Source organism: Spermophilus citellus, assembly GCF_964194105.1.
Source record: "Spermophilus citellus genome assembly, chromosome: 2".
Taxonomy (NCBI): domain Eukaryota; kingdom Metazoa; phylum Chordata; class Mammalia; order Rodentia; family Sciuridae; genus Spermophilus; species Spermophilus citellus.
In genome coordinates, this window is record NC_138183.1 from 162552719 (window position 1) to 162575915 (window position 23197).

General features: G+C 37.0%; 1 protein-coding gene across 1 annotated transcript in view; it reads right to left on the bottom strand.

Annotated features, from left to right (window-relative positions):
* The window catches only part of ELMOD1 (ELMO domain containing 1), a 75084-nt gene that overhangs the window by 25345 nt on the left and 26542 nt on the right, over nucleotides 1–23197 (bottom strand). Inside the window, exons 3-6 of the mRNA XM_081282200.1 lie at nucleotides 13579–13724; nucleotides 13426–13454; nucleotides 12518–12615; nucleotides 8724–8853 (exon numbers count right to left, since the gene is read on the bottom strand). Of these exons, the coding sequence (XP_081138326.1) occupies nucleotides 8724–8853; nucleotides 12518–12615; nucleotides 13426–13454; nucleotides 13579–13724 (403 nt within the window). The remainder of the gene's footprint in view (nucleotides 1–8723; nucleotides 8854–12517; nucleotides 12616–13425; nucleotides 13455–13578; nucleotides 13725–23197) is intronic.

The following is a 23197-nucleotide window of genomic DNA, read 5'->3' on the forward strand; positions in this document are numbered from 1 at the left end:
CTCAATTGACAATACTACCAGCAGAATAGATCACTTAGAAGATAGAACATCAGACAATGAAGACAAAGTATTTCAACTTGAGAAGAACATAGACAGTTCAGCAATACTGCTAAGAAACCATGAGCAGAACATTCAAGAAATATGGGATAACATTAAAAGACCAAACTTAAGAGTCATTGGGATACAGGAGGGCACAGAGCTCCAAACCAGAGGAATGAACAATCTATTCAATGAAATAATACGAGAAAAATTCCCAGACTTGAAGAATGAAACAGAATCCCATATCCTAGAAGCCTACAGGACGCCAAAAGTGCAAAATCATAAGAGATCCACACCTAGACACATTATAATGAAGATGCCCAACATACAGAATAAGGAGAGAATTTTAAAAGCTACAAGAGAAAGAAAGCAGATTACATTTAGGGGCAAACCAATCAGGATAACAGCTGATCTCTCAACACAGACTCTGAAAGCTAGAAGATCCTGGAATAACATTTTTCAAACACTGAAAGAAAATGGGCTCCAACTAAGAATCGTGTATCCGGCAAAATTAAGCTTCAGGATGGAAGATGAAATTAAAACCTTTCACGATAAACAAAAGTTAAAAGAATTCGCAGCTAGAAAACCATCTCTTCAAAAAATCCTTGGCAAAACATTACAGGAAGAGGAAACTGAAAATAACATTGAAAACCATCAGTGGGAGGTAGGACAGTAAAGGGGGGAAAGTAATCAAAGAGGAAAACTAATCAGGTTTAGTAACATAAATAAACAAATATGACTGGAGGAACAAACCAAATCTCAATAATAACCCTAAATGTTAATGGCTTAAACTCACCAATTAAGAGACACAGGCTAGTCGAATGGATCACAAAACAAGATCCAACAATATGTTGCCTACAGGAGACGCATTTGATAGGAAAAGATATACATAGACTGAAGGTGAAAGGCTGGGAAAAATCATTCCACTCATATGGACTGCGGAAACAAGCAGGAGTGTCCATACTCATATCAAACAAAATAGATTTCAAGCCAAAGTTAATCAAAAAGGATAAAGAGGGACACTGCATACTGCTCAAGGGAACCATACACCAACAAGACATAACAATCATAAATATATATGCCCCAAACAATGGTGCAGCTACGTTCATCAAGCAAACTCTTCTCAAGTACAAGAGTCTAATAGACCACCATACAATAATCATGGGAGACTTCAACACACCTCTCTCACCACTGGACAGATCTTCCAAACAAAAGTTAAATAAGGAAACTATAGAACTCAACAACACAATTAACAACCTAGACTTAATTGACATATATAGAATATACCACCCAACATCAAGTAGTTACACTTTTTTCTCAGCAGCACATGGATCCTTCACAAAAATAGATCATATATTATGTCACAGGACAACTCTTAGACAATATAAAGGAGTAGAAATAATACCATGCATCTTATCTTATCATAATGGAATGAAACTGAAAATCAACGATAAAAGAAGGAAGGAAAAATCATGCATCACGTGGAGAATGAACAATAGGTTACTGAATGATCAATGGGTCATAGAAGACATCAAGGAGGAAATTAAAAAATTCTTAGAGATAAATGAAAACACTGACACAACATATCGGAATCTATGGGACACATTGAAAGCAGTTTTAAGAGGAAAATTCATTGCTTGGAGCGCATTCCTTAAAAAAAGAAAAAACCAACAAATAAACGATCTCATATATCATCTCAAAATCCTAGAAAAAGAAGAGCAAAACAACAGCAAAAGAAGTAGAAGGCAAGAAATAATTAAAATCAGAGCTGAAATTAATGAAATCGAAACAAAAGAAACAATTGAAAAAATTGACAAAACCAAAAGTTAGTTCTTTGAAAAAATAAATAAAATTGACAGACCCTTAGCCATGCTAACGAAGAGAAGAAGAGAGAGAACCCAAATTACTAGCATACGGGATGAAAAAGGCAATATCACAACAGACACTTCAGAAATACAGAAGATAATCAGAAATTACTTTGAATCCTTATACTCCAATAAAATAGAAGATAGTGAAGGCATCGATAAATTTCTTAAGTCATATGATCTGCCCAGATTGAGTCAGGAAGATATAGACAGCCTAAACAGACCAATAACAATAGAGGAAATAGAAGAAACCATCAAAAGACTACCAACTAAGAAAAGCCCAGGACCGGACGGGTATACAGCAGAGTTTTACAAAACCTTTAAAGAGGAACTAACACCAATACTTTTCAAGCTATTCCAGGAAATAGAAAAAGAGGAAGAACTTCCAAAGACATTCTACGAGGCCAACATCACCCTGATACCTAAACCAGACAGAGACACTTCAAAGAAAGAAAACTACAGACCAATATCTCTAATGAAACTAGATGCAAAAATCCTCAATAAAATCCTGGCGAATCGGATTCAAAATCGTATCAAAAAAATTATACACCATGATCAAGTAGGATTCATCCCTGGGATGCAAGGCTGGTTCAATATACGGAAATCAATAAATGTTATTCACCACATCAATAGACTTAAAAATAAGAACCATATGATCATCTCGATAGATGCAGAAAAGGCATTCGACAAAGTACAGCATCCCTTTATGTTCAAAACTCTAGAAAAATTAGGGATAACAGGATCATACCTCAACATTGTTAAAACAATCTATGATAAGCCACAGGCCAGCATCATTCTGAATGGAGAAAAATTGAAGGCATTCCCTCTAAGATCTGGTACAAGACAGGGATGCCCTCTCTCACCACTTCTGTTCAACATAGTCCTCGAAACACTGGCCAGAGCAATTAGACGAAAGAAATTAAAGGCATAAAAATAGGAAAAGAAGAACTTAAATTATCACTATTTGCAGACGATATGATTCTATACCTAACAGACCCAAAAGGGTCTACAAAGAAACTATTAGAGTTAATAAATGAATTCAGCAAAGTGGCGGGATATAAAATCAACACGCATAAATCAAATGCATTCCTGTATATCAGCGACAAATCCTCTGAAACGGAAATGAGGACAACTACTCCATTCACAATATCCCCCCAAAAAATAAAATACCTGGGAATCAACCTAACAAAAGAGGTGAAAGACCTATACAATGAAAACTACAGAACCCTAAAAAGAGACATAGAAGAAGACCTCAGAAGATGGAAAAATATACCCTGTTCATGGATAGGCAGAACTAACATCATCAAAATGGCGATATTACCAAAAGTTCTCTATAAGTTCAATGCTATCCCAATCAAAATCCCAACAGCATTTCTTGTAGAAATAGATAAAACAATCATGAAATTCATATGGAATAATAAAAGACCCAGAATAGCAAAAACAATGCTAAGCAGGAAGTGTGAATCAGGCGGTATAGTGATACCAGACTTCAAACTATACTACAGAGCAATAGTAACAAAAACAGCATGGTACTGGTACCAAAACAGGCGAGTGGACCAATGGTACAGAATAGAAGACACAGTAACCAATCCGCAAAACTACAACTATCTTATATTTGATAAAGGGGCTAAAAGCATGCAATGGAGGAAGGATAGCATCTTCAACAAATGGTGCTGGGAAAACTGGAAATCCATTTGCATCAAAATGAAACTGAATCCCTTTCTCTCGCCATGCACAAAAGTTAACTCAAAATGGATCAAGGAGCTCGATATTAAATCAGAGACACGGCGTCTGATAGAAGAAAAAGTCGGCTATGATCTACATACTGTGGGGTCAGGCTCCAAATTCCTCAATAGGACACCCTTAGTGCAAGAGTTAACAACCAGAATCAACAAATGGGACTTACTCAAACTAAAAAGTTTTCTCTCAACAAAAGAAACAATAAGAGAGATAAACAGGGAGCCTACATCCTGGGAACAAATCTTTACCCCACACACTTCAGATAGAGCCCTAATATCCAGAGTATACAAAGAACTCAAAAAATTAGATAATAAGATAACAAATAACCCAATCAACAAATGGGCCAAGGACCTGAACAGACACTTCTCAGAGGAGGACATACAATCAATCAACAAGTACATGAAAAAATGCTCACCATCTCTAGCAGTCAGAGAAATGCAAATCAAAACCACCCTAAGATACCATCTCACTCCAGTAAGATTGGCAGCCACTATGAAGTCAAACAACAACAAGTGCTGGCGAGGATGTGGAGAAAAGGGTACACTTGTACATTGCTGGTGGGACTGCAAATTGGTGCGGCCAATTTGGAAAGCAGTATGGAGATTCCTGGGAAAGATGGGAATGGAACCACCATTTGACCCTGCTATTGCCCTTCTCGGACTATTCCCTGAAGACCTTAAAAGAGCAGGCTACAGGGATACTGCTACATCGATGTTCATAGCAGCACAATTCACAATAGCTAGACTGTGGAACCAACCCAGATGCCCTTCAATAAATGAATGGATAAAATATGTGGCATCTATGCACAATGGAGTACTATGCAGCAATAAAAAAATGACAGAATCATAGAATTTGCAGGGAAATGGATGGCACTAGAGCAGATTATGCTAAGTGAAGCTAGCCAATCCTTAAAAAACAAATGTCAAATGTCTTCTTTGATATAAGGGGAGTAACCAAGGACAGGGTAGAGAGGAAGAGCTGGAGAAGAAGATTAACATTAAACAGGGATGATAGGCGGGAGGGAAAGTGAGAGTTAAGGGAAATTGCATGGAATTGGAAGGTGAGCCTCAGGGTTATACACAATTACATATAAGAGGAAAGGAGGAGTAGGAGAAAAATTATATAAGTGGAAGAAACGATTTATAGTAGAGGGGAAGGAGAGAGAGAAGGGGAGGGGAGGGGGGACAGTGGAGAATGGGATAGACAGCAGAATACATCAGTCACTAGAAAGGCAATTTGTAAATCAATGGAAATGTAACTGATGTGATACAGCAATCTGTATACGGGGTAAAAATGGGAGTTCATAACCCACTTGAATCAATCTGTGAAATATGGTATATTAAGAACTATGTAATGTTTTGAACAACCAACAATGAAATAATTAAAAAAAAAAGAAATTTGTTGAAGCCTTTGATATTTTCTATTTTATTGGAGTACAAGTTTTCAAAATAATTTCTAATTATCTTCTGTATTTCTGTAGTGTCTGTTGTGATATTTCCTTTTTCATCACATATGTTAGTGATTTGGGTTTTCTCTTTCCTTCTCTTCGTTAGCATGGCTAAAGGTCTGTCAATTTTATTTATTTTTTCAAAGAAACAACTTTTTGTTTTGTCAATTTTTTCAATTGTTTCTTTTGTTTCAATTCATTGATTTCAGCTCTAATTTTAATTATTTCCTGTCTTCTACTGATTTTGGTGTTGATTTTTTTCTTCTTTTTCTACGGCTTTCAGATATAATGTTAGGTCATTTATTTGTTGACTTTTCCTTCTTTAAGGAATGAACTCCATGCAATGAACATTCCTCTTAGTACCGCCTTCATAGTGTTCCAGAGATTTTGATATGTTGTGTCAGTTTTCTCATTTACCTCTAAGAAAACTTTTTAATCTCCTCCTTGATATCGTTTGCAACCTATTGTTCATTCACTAGCATATTATTTAGTCTCCAGATGTTGGAGTAATTTTTATACTATTCAGACGTCCCAGTCCTCAAAATCCTAATTTATGATCTCTGTAATAACTATTTAACTTTGCCTTTGTAGTAGGGTGGCAGGCAGATACTATATTAAAACAAATGCATGTGGCTTTGCTCCAATAAAACATTACTTATAAGCATGGATGGAAATACAAACTTAGCCACAGACCTTGGTTTGCTGACTTTTGCTCTGAATAATTTTGTGAAGTAGGTAGCAAGGGTATTCTTATCCATCTTGAAGATAAAGAAGCCAAACTTTGGGCCATTAAACACAAGCCATGGGTCAGCCCCCAGGAAACAAAAATGGATAAAACATGGTTTCTCTCCCAAGGACTAGTCCAGTACTACAGTTAACAACCCTTCCTAAACATGTGAGTTTGCACAGTCACTCAGCACTCAGCCTCAGTTTCCTCATCTGAAAAATGGGAAAAGTACCAGTTATATCAACAAAGCTTGTTGTGACAACTAAGTAAAAATGCTATAATATTAGGCTGAGGATATATCTCAGTTGGTGGAGTGACTGCCTTGCATACACAAGGCCCTAGGTTCAATCCCCAGCATCTCCCCCCCCCAAAATGCTGTATATTTGGTCCACACCAAACACTCAATGAATGTTTTATTTTCACTGCATAAATATCCCATTCCTATGTTTGCTTAGAGAGCTAGAAAAGGTCTCCAAATTCAGGGAATGAGGATTTAAAAAACAAGCTGGCTTCTGCTGTGAAAATAATGGGTAGCAGAGGGAACAGCATGAACAAGTTCATTGGCATATGGGATGGCATGTCCCATTCTAGGTCATGGTGACTGACAGAGCATGGCAGAAATGCACTGTCTGTAGTGGAGATGCATAAGGTGTCGCTAAGGAAAATATAGTGAAAAGGGGCCAAATGCCAGGCTAAGGTTACATGGGCTTTCTACTATAAGACATGGGAAACCTGAAGGGTTCGATGTAGGTAATTATATGGCTAGATCTGTATTTTAGAAAAATCCCTCCAGCAGTATTTTAGAAGATGGAAGGGAAGAATATAATGGTTAGTGACATAATTAAAAGGCTATAACACCCCACTTGGAGATGATGGCTAGAATAAGACAGCAGGAATAGAAAACACTTGAGAGATATTTGGGGATGCTCTATGGAAAAGACTGGGGTATTTTTGTAGATGCAGAATATATCCCAATTAGCCTGCAAGTCATTGAAAGGCAGAAAAGAAGCCTTTCCTCAAAGTGCCTAACTCAGTGCTGGACATCACTGCTTTATCATTTATTAAATATGTGAATTAGAACCTGGGCTAAAACACTTATAGTTTTCTCATCCCCAAAATAAAGATAGCAATCATTCTACTGCTTACCTAGCTGTAACAACCAAAATAACACATACATAATAAAATTATAACCACTGATAAAAGTCATGTCATAAAAATTCTTGACATGAACTAGAATACCTCAAACATTCACCTTTATTTGTTAAAAACCTACTAGTGTGAGCCCACATGCAATAGATCAGCTAAAGATGCTGCGTAGCAGGCACCTACACCAGAATTTATTAATTCTGAGGCTGTCTTAGCCCTTTTAATGTATTGTTCAGGCACTTCTGACCAGTCTGCTAATTATACCACCTCTTCTTTTTACTTTAATTCACCTATTAATTCTCACTGTTAGATCCTTTCTTTGAACTTGACTACCTGAATCAGAAAATGGTCAGGGAAAAGAAGGCAAAGAAATAAGATGGAATTCATCCAGTGAGTTAGCTAAAATTAAGCAGCAAAAAAAAAAAAAAAAAAAAGGAAGAAAAAAAACCATTGCCAAGAATGAGACTTCTTCAATTTTTAATGATTCACATTAGATACTGCACTAATTAGTAAAGACAAATGTATCATTTGCTTAAGTACTTATATACACAAAAACATATGCTCCTTCACACAAAACACAACAGAATACATTTTTAAAATTATGTCTTCTATTGACATTTTTCAGTAAAGCAAAATTAAGGCAGCTAAACAATGCTTCCTTCCAATTTTGTTACTATATTTTATAATTCTAGGAAGAGGCAAAGAAGCACCCTAATTCTTAAAATCATCTATTTTCAGAAGTGAATATACCAAACATTTCAGATAACTAGTTCTAAAGGTTGGTCTGAAACCTATCCTTTGGTCTTAATTTCTTTAACTAAGAATTCATTTTTGTTAATGGTTCTGGGGATTTAACCCAGGAGCATTCTACATGACCTTACCAAGTTGCCCAGGCTGCCCTCTAACTTGTGAACCTCCTGCCTTATTCTCCCAGGGGAAAAAAAAAGTGTGTGTGTGTGTGTGTGTGTGTGTGTGTGTGTGTGTGTGTATAAAAGGTATAATATCTATAATATATATAGGTATACATCACCATGCCCAGCAAAAATTCAGCGTGTTGTGGGAAAGTTTTATTAATGTTTCATAATGCACCATTGGGGGATGAATTTTAGTGGTAGAGTGCTTTTCTAGTATGTTGAGGCCTTGGGGTCAATCCCCAGTACCAGAACAAAACAATACATTATGAGATTCTCTAAGATTTTTAAGGTTTTCTTTGACAGCCAGGAATAGTTATTACTCCATATTATTTTCCAACAGTTTTAATATGCCAAATATAAACCTTTACCTCCTCTTTGAACACTCTCCAAGTCACATGAATAAATAATCAGCATTAAGATCTTGGGTAATTTCCCCAGAGAGCTGTTGCTGAAGCAGAAATCAACTTCATCTTGTTTGATGTGTATTAAAAGTCATAAGTGAAAATCTCAGGACACTCTTTGATAAATGTTATTTCTCCTATTGACTTTCAACACACGTGAAACAATCTAAACTTGAGCCAAACATGAGAGCCACAGAAATCACCTCTGATGCTTTCTCAGATTACAAAGTAAACTGGCTTTAAAGTCAACTTCTCATATGACTTTTCTGACAGGAAATTTACCTCCAACCTCTGACCCAGAAAGAGAACTCGGTCTTACCAGCCAGTCACTGTGCCCATGTCTTACTCATCCCCATATCCCCAAAGCCCAGAGTAATACGTAGCACATAACAGGTGCTTGGCCAACGTTAGCTGACTTACGTGACAGTGTATTCAAAGACTAACCTTCAAAAGCATTTCTTCATGTTGGGGATTATCAGAATCATAAGGTTCCCTGCGCAGTTTTTCCACATCTGCGATAAGGTTTCTGTAACCAACGATTTGAAGAAGGCAAGCCTGAAGAGAGATTCCCAACCTAAGGTGTTCAAAAAGAGAGGAAACACCCGTGAGGAAGAAATCAGACACGTACTTTGGCTTTTGCCCACATGACATATACATAATAGAACTTTTCATGTAAATAGAATATTCAGGAAATTGTTCAGATAGAACCTATTTAATAGAAGCACAGTATTTACTGAAACTTCACACATAGGTAACTTAGAATATGGCTAAAATTTGTCTCCCATTCTGACTTTTTCTTAAGCTACACTATGACAGTTTGGCTTAAATACAAGGGCACTCTTAATGAAGGTGACTTGAAAGTATGTAGAAAATATAGGTAATGATAATGTAGGTAATAGTGGGTTCTTAGGGATCATGTAGACCCCTAGGTGAGTACATCAGAATCACTTGAGAAGGATGTATATGAAAGGGTGAGGGAAAAGGTTAAGGGGGAGAGAAGAGTGAGAGAGTGCGAGAGCGCCCCCTACAGGGGCTTTTGGGCAAGAAGATTTCAAAATGAAACAGAAGGAAACAACCCTAGCACCACTGTTATCTCTGGGGAGTACACCCAACAGATGAGCCAGTGACAAGAGAAGTCACAGCTTTACAAGATTTCCCAGCACATTCAAATCACTCTTCTTGTCTGAACACACAATCTGCTTTGCTTATTATCAAGTAGTTCAAATTCTGTCCTCTGAGGAGATTCATTTCTACCATTCCCCAGCTCTGCCTTCTTATTTTCAAATAGTTTCTTCTAATCTCATTTCCAGGACTCAAAACAATTCCCTATTCCTTCAATTTTCTCTCACGGGACATGGTTTTTAGATGCCCTGTCATCTTGCTGAGCCTGCTCAGAATGAACACTACTTGGTTAACAGTTCCCTTGAGCCATATCACTGAAACAGGAAGCAATCTGGCCACACACAGAGGACCATCACTTCCACCCATCAGAGCACCTTTTCCCTTTCCTACAACATAGGAGGTAAAACAGAATCTTTCTAAGCAGTCACATAATATTATAAGTTTCATTAAACAGGTGACTGACTAAGCACCAAGATCTGTTTTACATAAAAATACCATCATATAAATGATCCTCCTATGCAGCCTGTTCTCATTTGTGACATTTTAAAATCTAAAGGTAATACTTCACATTTATTTATTATTTTTTCTTTCTTTTTTTTTAACTGGGGATTGAACCCAGGGGCACTTTATCACTAAGCCATATCCTGAACACTTTTTTAATATTTTATTTAGAGACGGGGTTTAAACTGAGTTGCTTAGGGCCTCACTAAATTGCTGAGGCTGGTTTAGAACTTTTGATCCTCCTGCCTCAGCCTCCTGAGCTGCTGGGATTACAGGGGTCCACTACCACTGTTGACTTCTTTATTTATTCTTTCTAAATTCTTTTTTATTTTTATTTCTTTCTAAATATTTTTTTAGTTGCAGATGGACACAATACCTTTATTTTATTTGTTTGTTTATTTATTTTATGTGGTGCTGGGGATTGAACCCAGTGCCTCACGCATGAGCCACAACCTCAGACCCTTCTTTCTAAATTCTTTAGTCATGTATTTTTTTTTGTGGTTCAAAAATGACTGAACGTTGGTAATTTAATCTGATGCTGTCCAATATATTCTTGCTCCTACTTTATTCAATCTGAACATTTTTGTCATAATAGAGATGGTCATTTTAATCAAAGTGATGGTGACATCACCATCATCATCATTTTGGGGGGGTGGGTAAATGAGATGCATAGAGTTAAATCTAAAATTGGGACAAAAGGTCTACTTCAAATATAGAGGGTAATGTTAGAAAATCCAGGAACACTAAGCTCAAAATTATGTGTTCAATTAAATGGCCTTCATCATAGCACTTGTTACCATACTAACAAAAACTAAAAAAAAAAAAAAAAATCAAACCCTTGGGCACTTTACCCCTGAACTCTACCTCAAGATCTTTATATTTTTAATTTTGAGATGGCCTCACTAAATTGCTGAGGCTGGCCTTAAACTTGCAATCCTCCTGCTTCAATCTCCAGAGTCACTGGGACTTCTGGCCAATGATACATTACCTGTCAAGATATTTAAATTTAGGAAAGGACACAGTAGCATTAGTCATTCAGAAAATCAGTGTAGGACTGAGAAGAGAGTTGCTTTTGAGGGAGAGAAGAGAATTAAAGAGGCAGGAACAAGGTTAGTTAATTTTTTTGTAGTAATTTTTAGTACTACTGTGAGCAGCACTTAAAAGAACATAATTAAAACAAAGTGAGATTAACAGTAGTAAATCTTTGTGATTTAAAAATGTTTTCCCCAACTCTAACCATCTATTTCTTTATTTGCTTGGAAAAATATTTAATTTTTTAATATCTGGCTCTGTTAATAATAGTACAGGAGAAAAGAAAAGGTTCTGGAAACCACATTGAGATATGAAAACAAACAATGAGACAAACCATAATGAAAAATGCCTAATGCCTATTCCTTTTTCTAAAGGACATGAAAAGAACAGATATAAAGAATGTTTTCCAATGTCACTTATGTAACTTTCACAGGACAGATAAAGAAAAGACTTGCTATTCAATGTAATCCAATCTCTAAATATGATTAGAGGACTAATATATCCTTTATGCCCAGTTGTTGTCTTCAATTTTTGGTTCAATCTAATTTAGAATGAACTGCCTTTTTATCACCTTCCCAAAGGAACAAAATACATGGCAGAAGGCTTAAAATACATTTATTGCCCAATTAAGTCAACCTTAATGGCTGAATAAGGGAATGGCAGATAATAAGATGAAGTGGCTACAGAAGAATGCTATGGAGAACAGGTAGAAATGGAATTTTTGTGATGAGCCCCTGGACAGCTAGTATCTAGAATCCTTACAAGAGGTGGACCTGTGCCAAGCACACTCTGACACTCCCTTCAACTCCATTGGTAATTAAAAGCCTTTCTCAGAGGTAACATCTAAAGTTCTCATGTACATAGATCTAAAAGACAGTTTGATTGTTACCCACCTAAAACTGTCTCTAAATATATCTGAATTTGAAATTTATTCTAACCAATGTCCTAAGCCCCAAATTTTACTGAAAAATTGCTGTTCCCCGTGGAAAATATAAAACTAATTTTAAATGTCACGAACACTGCCAAATGCATTTTAATACTTCCAAGATGAGAGGAATAAATTATAAAGTTCTGAAGTCTTCATACAAAAACCATCTCTTCCGCCCACACATGCCTGTCTTCTTGATGAGCAGGTAGGTACTGTCTCCAAGAATATCAGCCTGTTGTGAAGGAATATTCATGAGGGACCTTAAGGAATATTCTAGCAGAATCAGTTTAGGTATAGTTATGATTTGAATGTTTACTGTTAATGTAAAACAGGCATTGAATAGATGGGATGTCAATGAATGGGCTTCCTTTGTCTCACAGTCCCACGCCAGGAGTATCCCCCGCCCCATTCTCACATTCATTGTGTCTCAGAAGCTAAGCATACACCATAACAGAACTGTCAAGTTCCTGCCAGTTACAAACATGAAAAGGCACCTTTTTTTTCCTTTATTTTCATCTGAAAGTTGACACACTGCAGATGATTACTTTAGGATGAGAGGGAAGGACAGGGGAGTGGGAGAGAGGGAAGATGAGAGAAAAACAGGTGGCCACATGATTCGTGTTCCAATTTTCTAACATACGAAACATATTCTTACTGTGGATTTATGTCGGGATTAATTTTTTTCAGTTCCATGATGTCGTCTATAGTTTTTTCAATGGCATCAGGGTGAACACTCACTGAAGTCTGCAACAGCTGGAAAAGACACTTTGATCAGTTCCCTTTTGGTTAATGCCAGTGGCTTGAACAGGGTCTACTGGGATAAAGGCTTCAAGTGCTAGTTCAAGCTTTTGTATGAAGGTGTAAGCTAAAAGCAAATACTGATTTAACCTATTTGAATTCTAACAAATTTGAGCTTTTCATGATAAGGTTAGTGCCATTTTCCTGAAAAAGGTAATTGACGTAAAGCAGAAATATATAAGACTTTTGTTTTTACTATTGTCATCAGTTTCAATGTTGTATTTTCTTTTCCTCCCTCGATAAAGTCCCCACTGTTAATGGGCATTCTATGAGTAAACAGGGAAGAACATGGGAAGAAGTTCTTAAGGATGCAAAAATTAAATATTAAGATAAAATAACCAAACAACTTGAAAAAAAGCTTTTTTTTTTTCTGTTATGTGGATGCTCAACTATGTGCCATAAAGGCTAATGAAGTGACTTCTTTGATTTTACTGGGAGACCTTAAGGTTAGTATAAAGTTAAATCATTTGAATAGTGAGGAAATCCTAGAGAGTTAATATTGTTCCTATATTCAAGAAATATTTCACAATGTGAGAAGACATATAAAAAAGGGTTCATTCAACAATGAAACTATAAGTGCCTCACAACTCTGCCTAGAAATTCAAATGTAGAAAGTACAGTGGTTTGTGATGGGCAAATGATTCTTTCTTTTTAACTTGCATTAGTTTTCAATCAATTGTATAATTTTGTTTCTTAAAATTTTTACTTTTTATGATAAGCTTCCTACGCACAGTTGTTGAAAAATAAAGAAACAATTTTACTTACCTTACTTTTAGAATCCCTCAGTGATGTTTCTGTTAAAAAATAACAAAAAGTCACTCAAAAATTACCCTTTACAAAAGGCTTAAAATTACTATAACAAAATTAACATTGTGTCCTCACTCCCATCAACTCTGCATTTTTCTTTTTTCGGCTTACCAATCTTCATGGTTCTAGAAGCTCCAGGTTTGGTATTGTAACAGATCCGTTGCAGTTCACATCTTCCAGTTAGCTTCCTCATTACAAACTTCAGGCAGCGCCACAAAAACTTACAGTAAAAATACAGGCACACCTGGATCAACATTCTGTAAAAAACAAAAGAGAGCACCCTTCCAATAGAACTCTGGAAGAGAACAGAAAGCAGCCACCACCAGCAAGAAAAACAGCCCACAAGAAAATCAGCAATTAGATGTAGGGGTTTGCAAGTGTACATCTGTGACTTTATTTGCAGGAACTACACTTTCTGTATGAAACTCCAGAATCCCCCTTTCTAGAAAGTTTGATATTCCAACAAACTGAGGATGAAGCATTGGAATACTTTGTCCCTCCCTCTGCCTAAAATGTTTTGGAAATAACTAAGTGCCTTGCAAACAGAATTCTTCAATATTTCTGTGCTAATGCTGTATCTAATGTTAGAACGGGGGAAGAAAGTCTTTGCCTTTCCCTTGAGTGAACAGCCTCTCAGCTCACCCTTGTTCTTTTCTAGCCCTTCCTCATGGCAGTTATTTATTTAGCACTACCTGTATTTGTTTCCTCCCCCACTTTCATTCTTTCTTCCTTCATCCTGTTCACCATTAGGCACTGCTATCCTCCCTGAAGACTTGGCTGTGTGGCCACCTTTTTCTGCCAACCAATCCCAGCATTCCTTGCACTTGTAGGAAGATTTCCCTATCAAGTCACTGAATGAGCACTGCTGACCTTCAATTCTCTTCAGAAGTGACAACATTCCTTGATTAAACTTTTCAGAAACTATTTTAAAAAAGTCTGTTCTTGGCTCTTATTATGTGAATTTGTCTTTTATGCTGACTTTTCGTTTTAAAAATGTAAGCGCCTAGTACTTTATGGAGACTACTGGTTCCAGAGCCTCAAGTGACTCAAAGTTTTAGAAATAAAGAGGGCTTGTCACTCAGGACCTTACATTCAACCCATCTTCTCTTTATACTATTCATTCCTGGGAGGCAGAAATATTTCTATTACTTCCTGTCAGTGTCATTTCTAAAAGATTTTTTTTTTCCTCAAATGCTCACTGAATTCTACCTTCAATCACTGCCCTGCCTGGGTTCTGAAATAAGGTGATCCAAGGCCATTTAGATTAGTTAGAATAGTTAATTAATAGCCTTGAAAATGTGATCCATCCCCCCAAATGAACCAATTCCTTGGTTGCTCAGATTGTTCTGGTTCCAATATCTTTAATAGCCTTGTGTTAAAAATAAAAATTCCAACACGTCTTATTTGTACAAAAGCACAGGGTCTATATCTTAAAGTGAATGCAAAGAAATATATGACCAAGCTGATACATTAAGATAACAATGCAGGCAATAACAGTGTCCTAGAATGTCTAATAACATGAAAATGTGCAGGATATGTTTTTCAAGTAGAAAAAAGTTACAAAAAGATATGTATAGAATGATTTCTTTCTTTAAAAAGCAAAACAAAAAAGTTTTAATAGTGATATATAAATACAGGGGGAGAGAAGGGTAGGATACCCATCAAAACTGTTAACAGTGGTATCACTGGGTAATGGTATTCTCAGTAATTTTTATTTCCTTTTTTTGATTAAGTATATTTTCTTTTTTATATAACATATATATTATTTTATTGAAGAAAAAAAGAAAGTTATAACAAAATTTAGAATGCATAAAATGATCACCCAACACCATTACAATAGTGCATATGAAATTTCTATGTATAGTCAGTTTCTATAAAATCAGTTGGATTCTGCTCAGACAAAAAATGAATTTACTATGTTATAAAGCCTAACATTCAACTTCTCAAGTCAAATATGTTTTAAGATCTGTTAGGATTTAGGTTAACAGCTTAAAAAAAAGTAACACTAAAAATAAATTTCGTGGAACATTTTAATTAGACAAGTGAGAAGATTTATAAAATCTCAACTTGTTCTCTTGGAAAATGTTCTTCATTTTTCAACTATTGGATAGCTATGCCAGAAAAAAAAGATTGAGCAGTGTCTTTGTTAACTGGTCCCCTGCCAAATGACAATGATATTAATTACTAGGAGACATTATTCCTATTATTAAGTCAGGGATAAAAGCTTTCCACGATTATCTCTTTCATATGCAATTTTCAATAAAGTCAGCCTCACACATGAGCCAGAAATCAAATGAAGCCATGTTTCAAGTCTGTGGATTAGAACTTTGGCACAGGTGGGATCACACGATCATCCGGTTATTGTAGTACTAATTCTTCCCAGAGGAAAGGGTCCTGACAATTGTTTATGGAGTGCTACATGGATCCTAAATGTCCCTCAAAGGCCCATATGCTAAAGGTTTGTTTCTCAGGGTGTCACTATTGGAAGGTGGTGGAAACCTTTCAGATGTGGGGCCTACACATGAAGGGGCTGTGGAACTCTGGCCCTCTCTTCATTCTTTTTTGCTTCCTGGTCAAGAAGGTGAGTGGTTTTTCTGTCAGGTGCTTCCACCATGATATGTTGCCTTGCTACAGGCCAAAAGCCATAGGGCCAACCAGTCATGAACTAGAACCTCCAAAACTGCCCCAGGTACTTGCTGTCATAAGGAAAAGTTGACAAACACACAGAACATGTTTATATTCATCCTACTTAGGATACAAGGCACAAACTATTTTATAGTTTAAATTAAGCTATAGAAAAATTTTCCCCATGATCATTATATCAGATCGATGCAAAGATGTGGCTTGAGGCTTAGAAGTGTCATTCTCGGTGGCAGGAAGTGCCTATAAGTAGAATGACCTATAATTTCTCCCACTGACCTCCTTGTGTATGGGAAGAAAATTCCTGTATTGCTGTTTTTGCATCAATACAGTTTGACATAAAGAGGGAAACAAATTCTGTTGGATTTTATCTTTTTCTTTTTTAACTTCTCTGAGGATGTTCATACCATGAGATGGGAAAAGTGGTGCAACCCAGTAGAAATCCCGTCAGGGTTAAGAATGCAGCATCATTTCTGAGGGTTCAAACACTCTGTGAAAAGTATGGCATCCTCTCCCATAACCACATAAACATTACAAATCATGGAAGAAAAAAATGCCCATTTTATTGATGCAATGACATTTATATACTGTTACCCTTTTGTAACTTCTAGGCCAGCAGTCCTGATAATGCTATTTATTATCCAAGATATATTTAAAATTTTTTCTTTATTTTTCTAATGGGCCAGCATGCCCACAAATATTTCATTAAAAGAATGGCTTGCCTTGCTGGGCATTGTAGTTTTTTGCTTGCTAAGTACTATACTTTTTCAATTCAGATAATTAGATTAATGTTTTGACAGATATAATTTCTTTTGCATTTAGGTCATAAGCCTGGTCCAGGAAAGACATGGTTAGAGATGGAAACACCAGAGTCATCTCTTATGTATTTTTGATGACAGAAACAATACTCAATTGACTCCCTCATGAAAGGACGAGATGAGCAAATTTGCCATATGCACAACTCAGGATATTGGTGCTCACCTACACTGCCAGGAGCTCGCTTCTTAAATTATTTGAACCTGTTTGGCTCCCTAAGTCATAAAGTTCACAGGAAAATTGTTACAGGTTGAAAGCAGAACAATAAGAACAATTAAGTATTGAAAGACTGATAAGTTGGTTTGGTGAGTTTACCCTGAAAAGGAGGAATCTAAGAAGTAGAGTTGCAAATGCTCTTGACTAGTTGGTGTTGGAAGGAAAGAAGGAGGGAAGGGAAGAAGGAAGAAAGGGAGGAACAGAGGGAGGAAGGAGAAGAGGATGGGAGGAAGAAAAGACACATCTCTTTGGAAGTTTCAGATTCACTGTACACTTTCCTCCTCCTAATTTCCTTTGTTTTACATCCTGATCTTTCTGACTGTGTTCTCCCAGAGGAGGCTTTTCAAATAGACCTTGAGACAGACCTCCTTTGCTTTCACTTGCACAGACTCTCACCCTGTCCTGTTCTACATCCTCTCCACCTCAGCTCTGTTCCTTTCTCCTCCCAGCCTGAATCAGCAGATCAACAAAGCTGAGTTTTAACTGGGGCAACTTTTGCTCTTTTTTTCTTCACAATTCTAGTCTAAGTGTTTTTAGTTCTGTTGGGGGTTTTCCACTCACTGCTGATAAGGTTAATTGTTAGGTTTCATATGAACAACAATTACACCTGAAAGTCTAGAAGGAGAAAATACTGACCACCACTTCATATTTCTAATCACTACATGCATAGGCAGTGTCTCTTTTGCATCTGTTTGTTTTTTTAATCACAGCTTTTTGACAGTGTTCCAAAAAGCGTTGCTGCAGCTTCCCAAGATGAATACCACACTTAAGCACTGGGAGAATTTGATTCAATAATAATAGCTACTACATGTCCCATTTCCAATATTTTCTGTTACTGCTGTTTATTAATATGCTACAGAGTGAAGTTTATGGCTGAATTCACACCAGCCTTTTTCCAGAAAGCAATTATGATCACGATTATTATTTAACATCCATTCTCTAGCTTGAAGTAGAATAGCCACCCAAAGTAAATTATTTAAAATGGATCATATCTCTGCCACCAAATAAAAGTGACCTCCTGTCTTGTGCTGCTTTATTAACAGAATCCATTCATCAGGGATGGGTCTGGAAAACAGGACATTCACCTAGAACCGTGTGGCTCCTTGCCTGAGGGTGAGGGGAGTGGGTACCTGTAGTGCAAACTACTCCATCATCTTAAATTTGTGATTCAGATGTCTTCTTTTGGAAAAATAAGAGAAAAGTGGCTTATTTTGAACAATTTCAATGAATGTGCTAATGAAAGTCAATTCTTGCTTGAAGAAATCCTGTAATAAATAAGAAGTATACTATTGGTGAGAAAGGAGACATACAAAAAGAAAAAAGAAAAAGAAAAGATCACATTTCTTAGCTCAAATCAGTTTCCCAAATGAAACACTTTTCATCTAAATTGCCAAAAAAAGAAGCGCAAGGTTCTCAATGTTTCCAGAATTAAATACACTTTCAAAAATGACTTTTAAAAAAAATTTTAGTTACTCCATCGAAGTTCCTTATTAGGGATACTGGCAATTGTTGGGAAATTAATGTATCAAAAAGTGTTTGGCCTACTAAATGGAGCCATCTCTAGAAAGAGCTCTCGACTGTGAAGAGATGCTTCAGAGAACTGGACACATGAACTGAAAATGTAAAATTCCATAGAGAAACATCTAAGAGCTGCTAAGTCAACAAACATTTCCCTCCCATAGAACAGGGCTGAGGCACCAAGACCCTGTGCCCAGGTATATTGAAGTCCCAAAGTCTTTCCCATCCTTTTTTATCTACAGAGATCACACTGCCTTCTGATAAGCAAAAATTAAGGGAGTTGAAGGATAAATATCTATCATAGACCAATATTATTCCAATTCTATTGCTATAGCAAAGGGCACTATCTTTACATTCCTGGGAAATTTTATCTGTGGGCATGGAGAGCAACAGTTGATTGTGGGATAATTAAAATAATAAGTTAATGATTTATCTTTTTCTGCTCAAGGAAAAGGAGACACAGAATAATAAATTTAATCTATTAATGACATTATTATTCGAATTAAAAATCTGATGCTTGGATACATGTATTTTATAAGATTTGTTTTTAAAAATCAGATTTTTTTCCTTTTTGGATAATATATGTAAGGGAAAGCAGCAAACACATTATACTTTCACATTTATAAAGTATTTAAGTACAATCTCAAATGTACACTTTTATTGGTAAATAAAAATATTTTTAAAACAACCAAAATTAAATACATATGTAAATAAAGGGTTGTCACCAAAGAGTAACATTAATCCTTCATCATCCATTATAGGCCTCAAAATAAGGGATAAGGGGAATAGCCCTGTTATTATTATAGATTTTCTACTTAATTAAAAAAATTTAAACCACCAGCTTAGAGGAAATTAAGTTAATTTCTGTCTTAAAGACCTAAGGAAGTTGAAGGAAAGTGATTATGAATAAATTGAGGAGAAGCTGAAAGAAGGTAACTGGAAGGTAGTTTACTTATTCCTTCATGGAATGGAAAAAAATCCAAAATGAAACTGGCAATGACATATAGAAGAAAAAAAAGGAGGCACTATGGTAGTGGAAAAAGGGAACAAGAGCCAAGGACTTAATTTTACTTCAAGTCATGTGATGCTGCCGTAAAGGAAAATGACAAGAAAAGCTTGTGGGAAGCCATTCTGACACGTGATTGGGTGACTCCCGTTAAGGGCCTGAGGCGCTTTGGCTCTGTCGAAGCTTTCCCGACCCTTTCCTGATGAGAGAGCCCATCCGTGTGGGGGTGTGCCTGACCACTGACCCTGGGGACCCAATCACTGACCCTGACCTTGGAGTGCAGCCCCCCCCTCAACCTTCATTGGATGGAATTCTCCCCTGAATCTCTTGTTCCCCAATAAAGGGCTACTCCCAGGCGTGTTCGCTCTCTCTCTCTCCTGCTAGCCCTGAGTAATCCTTGCTGCCCTGCTGGGCGGCTAGAGGTGGGAACCAGAGAGGTGAGCTGTCTCGGACCTAGCAATATAAATAAGGTAGTGTCTGTGTGTTTTATTTCGATCTCTTCTAACTAACTTTATGCCTAGAACCTCATTAATGAAACCACTGCGCAGGCCGCGTGGTAGAAAAGCTGATGATTTGAGAGAGAGGAGGTGAAGTACCCTCCACTGAGACTGGACAGGAAGGTAAACTCTTGATTGTCCTGCAAGGAGGACCCTCCTGGAAAATCAGCATGCCTTCTCACTTCAGAACAAGAGTGAAATTGTAGATACATGAATGAAATTCAAAGCAGCATTTATTGAGTGCCATGGCTTTCAGTGATCTTGTTAATGCTCTGCAGGAGGGGCTTAATAAACAGTTACATAGCCAAAGAGTTGCCCCTGAAAAACTGAGGGAAAGCAAAGGGCAGGAGAACTGGGATGTAGACGACAGAGCTCTAACAGCATCCCTGGCATCAGCTCGGTGGCAATAAGCAGGCTCTGGGGAGGCCACCTGCAGGAAATTGCCTAGAAAGAGATTTAGGTGAATGGATTTTAATGAGTGTGAAAACAGTTTTTGTTTTGCTGCAGGGAAAATAATTTAAAGTATATATGTGTATACATATGTGTATATTTGTGTGCATATCTATATAAATGTATATACACATAGTTTGTGGGGGTGTATAAATGTGTGTTCTATATACACACATATAAATATAGTACATACATGTGTATATTTGTCCTAAATGAGAAAACTAACTAGTGGAAATACAGTCTATAGTGACAGACGAACTTGAGTGCACAGGCCAAAAACTTTGCCCTTTTCAGGATTCAGCTTTTACATCTCATAAACTCATTCAATGTCTCAAGCAATGCTAATCAAAATCTGGGGCAGCTGCACAGGCATATGCCTTCTGCACTTCAAAAGCAGTGGTGCTGAACAGAAAGTATGACTAGACAGTCTAGAAATCACACTTCAGATATAGTCCCCACTTGCCACTATTGAGCTATGTGACTTTGGACAAGCTACTTTGTTTCTCTGGTGAGTTGTAGGGATTGGAATCGATTTCTGGCTCTAAGAGAAGGCTAGACGTGTTGAAACAGAAAAAGGTTTTTGTCTGACTCTCCCTTCTCTTGGTGAAATCGGGGTAAAAATGCTACCATACTTCAGGGCTATTTTATTCTGGTTGCCAAGGTATCTAAGAACTTGAACTCTGCAATGTTTTCTACTCAAGTCTAAACAGAGTCTACATCCCACAAACCTGGACCACTTGTGCTTTGGCACTTAGTCATACTTTCTTTGCTTTGTCCACAGTATCTTTACCTCCCATGCCCTCTATCCTTATTTCAAAATATTAAAGTTCTAAGGGGCCGTGCATGTAGCTCCCTGGTGGCCCTGGGTTTCATCCTCAGCACACACACACACAAAAAAGTCTTAATCCTCTTTATCCCTCAATGAAACCTCTACATGGACATTCCTTCACAAAATGCCTGTAACCTGCCATGGATCACACTATGTTTTATGTCTTAGTTTTGAATGTGTACACTTCATCTCCTTACCAGACAGTGTGTTACTTTGGAGCAGAGACCATCTCATATTCATCTTTGTATCACCCACAAAGACTCCCAATGGGCACACAGCAAGAGAGTAACATGAAGCACAATGAGAAACAGGCCTGTGTTCAAATATCTTGTGCCTTTGAGCAAGTTACTTAATTTTGCTATGCTTCCTTGTCTTGCTCTGTAAAATGGGCTAGTAAGTCCTATTTAATTTCTATGAAGAGAAAATAAAAGTAGCATAATACTGGCATTATTAGCAGCAAATGCTTACTGAGTGAATCAGAGGACCAAGATTTTAGTCGAGAGTGAATGACTTATAAAATCCCATTTACAGTTATTTTTGCTAATGATATGCCTTTATTTACCTAATCATAATAGTAAAATACTTTCCTCCCTCAATTGCCAGGATGAAGGGATAAGTCTGCTGTATGGCTCAAACATTCTCTCCCATGGAGGTTTGAGCTTGACAGATGTTTTCCTTTATTTGCATCTGCCTGAGGAAGGAAAATCGGCAAAGAGGTCCTTAGTCAAGAAGTTGAGGTTACAAAGCTGGAATGGTTGGTAGCAATTATTTATATGGCATTACTTTCAAATTCCATTTATTAGAATTTTCCAAAATTAATAATGTTCTGATTATTTTAAAAAATGTATCTTGGTCTGAGGATGTAGCTCAATGGTACATTGAATGTAGGTAGGAGAAAATGGATAAGTACCTCATAGTCAACCATTTGACTTTAGCCATGTTCTGCATGAAAGGAAAACAAAGTATAAAATGGATAAGAAAATGTGCTTGTGGTTGAGAATGGTGGCACAAGCCTGGAATTTCAGCAACTAAGCAGGCTGAGGTAGGAGGATTCCAAGTTGCTTAGACAACTCAGCAGGACTCTGTCTCAAAATAAAAAAATAAAAAGAGCTAGAGATGTAGTTCAGTGGTAGAGAGCCCCTAGGTTCAATCCCCAGTACTAGGGGGAAAAAAAGAAAGAAGATCTTCAGTACAAATCTGTGTCCTATCTATAAAAGTGTATCAATTGAATTAAAATTCATAAAATATACTATAAAATTAAACTCTACCCTTAGTTATATTTGGGGCTTAAAAAGTGCCCTCTCACCACATAAAATAAAGATTAAAATTCCCTCTCTTTTACTGATTACCTGTAGGCTCTTTTCCCCCTCCTCCTCTTCCTCCTTCTCTACCTTCTTCTTTTCTTCTTTCTATTCCTCTTCCTCTCCTCTTCCTCCTCCTCCTCTTCTCCTTCTTCTTTTTTATTTTTCCAGTACTGGGGATTGATCCCAGGGTCACATTTCCTGTGATCTACATCCCTAGTCTTTTTTATTTTTGAGGGTCTTTCTATGTTGTCCAGGCTGGCCTCGAATTTATGATCCTCCTGCCTTATCCTCTTGAATAGCTGGGATTATAAGCATGTGTCACTGTGTCCAGCCACAGGAACATTTTCTTATCTATTATATCTTTTGTTTTCTTTTCATGCAGATCTGGCTAAAGTCATATTTGGTTAGTATGAGGTACTTATCCAACATCCCATATGTACATTCAATTTGAAAC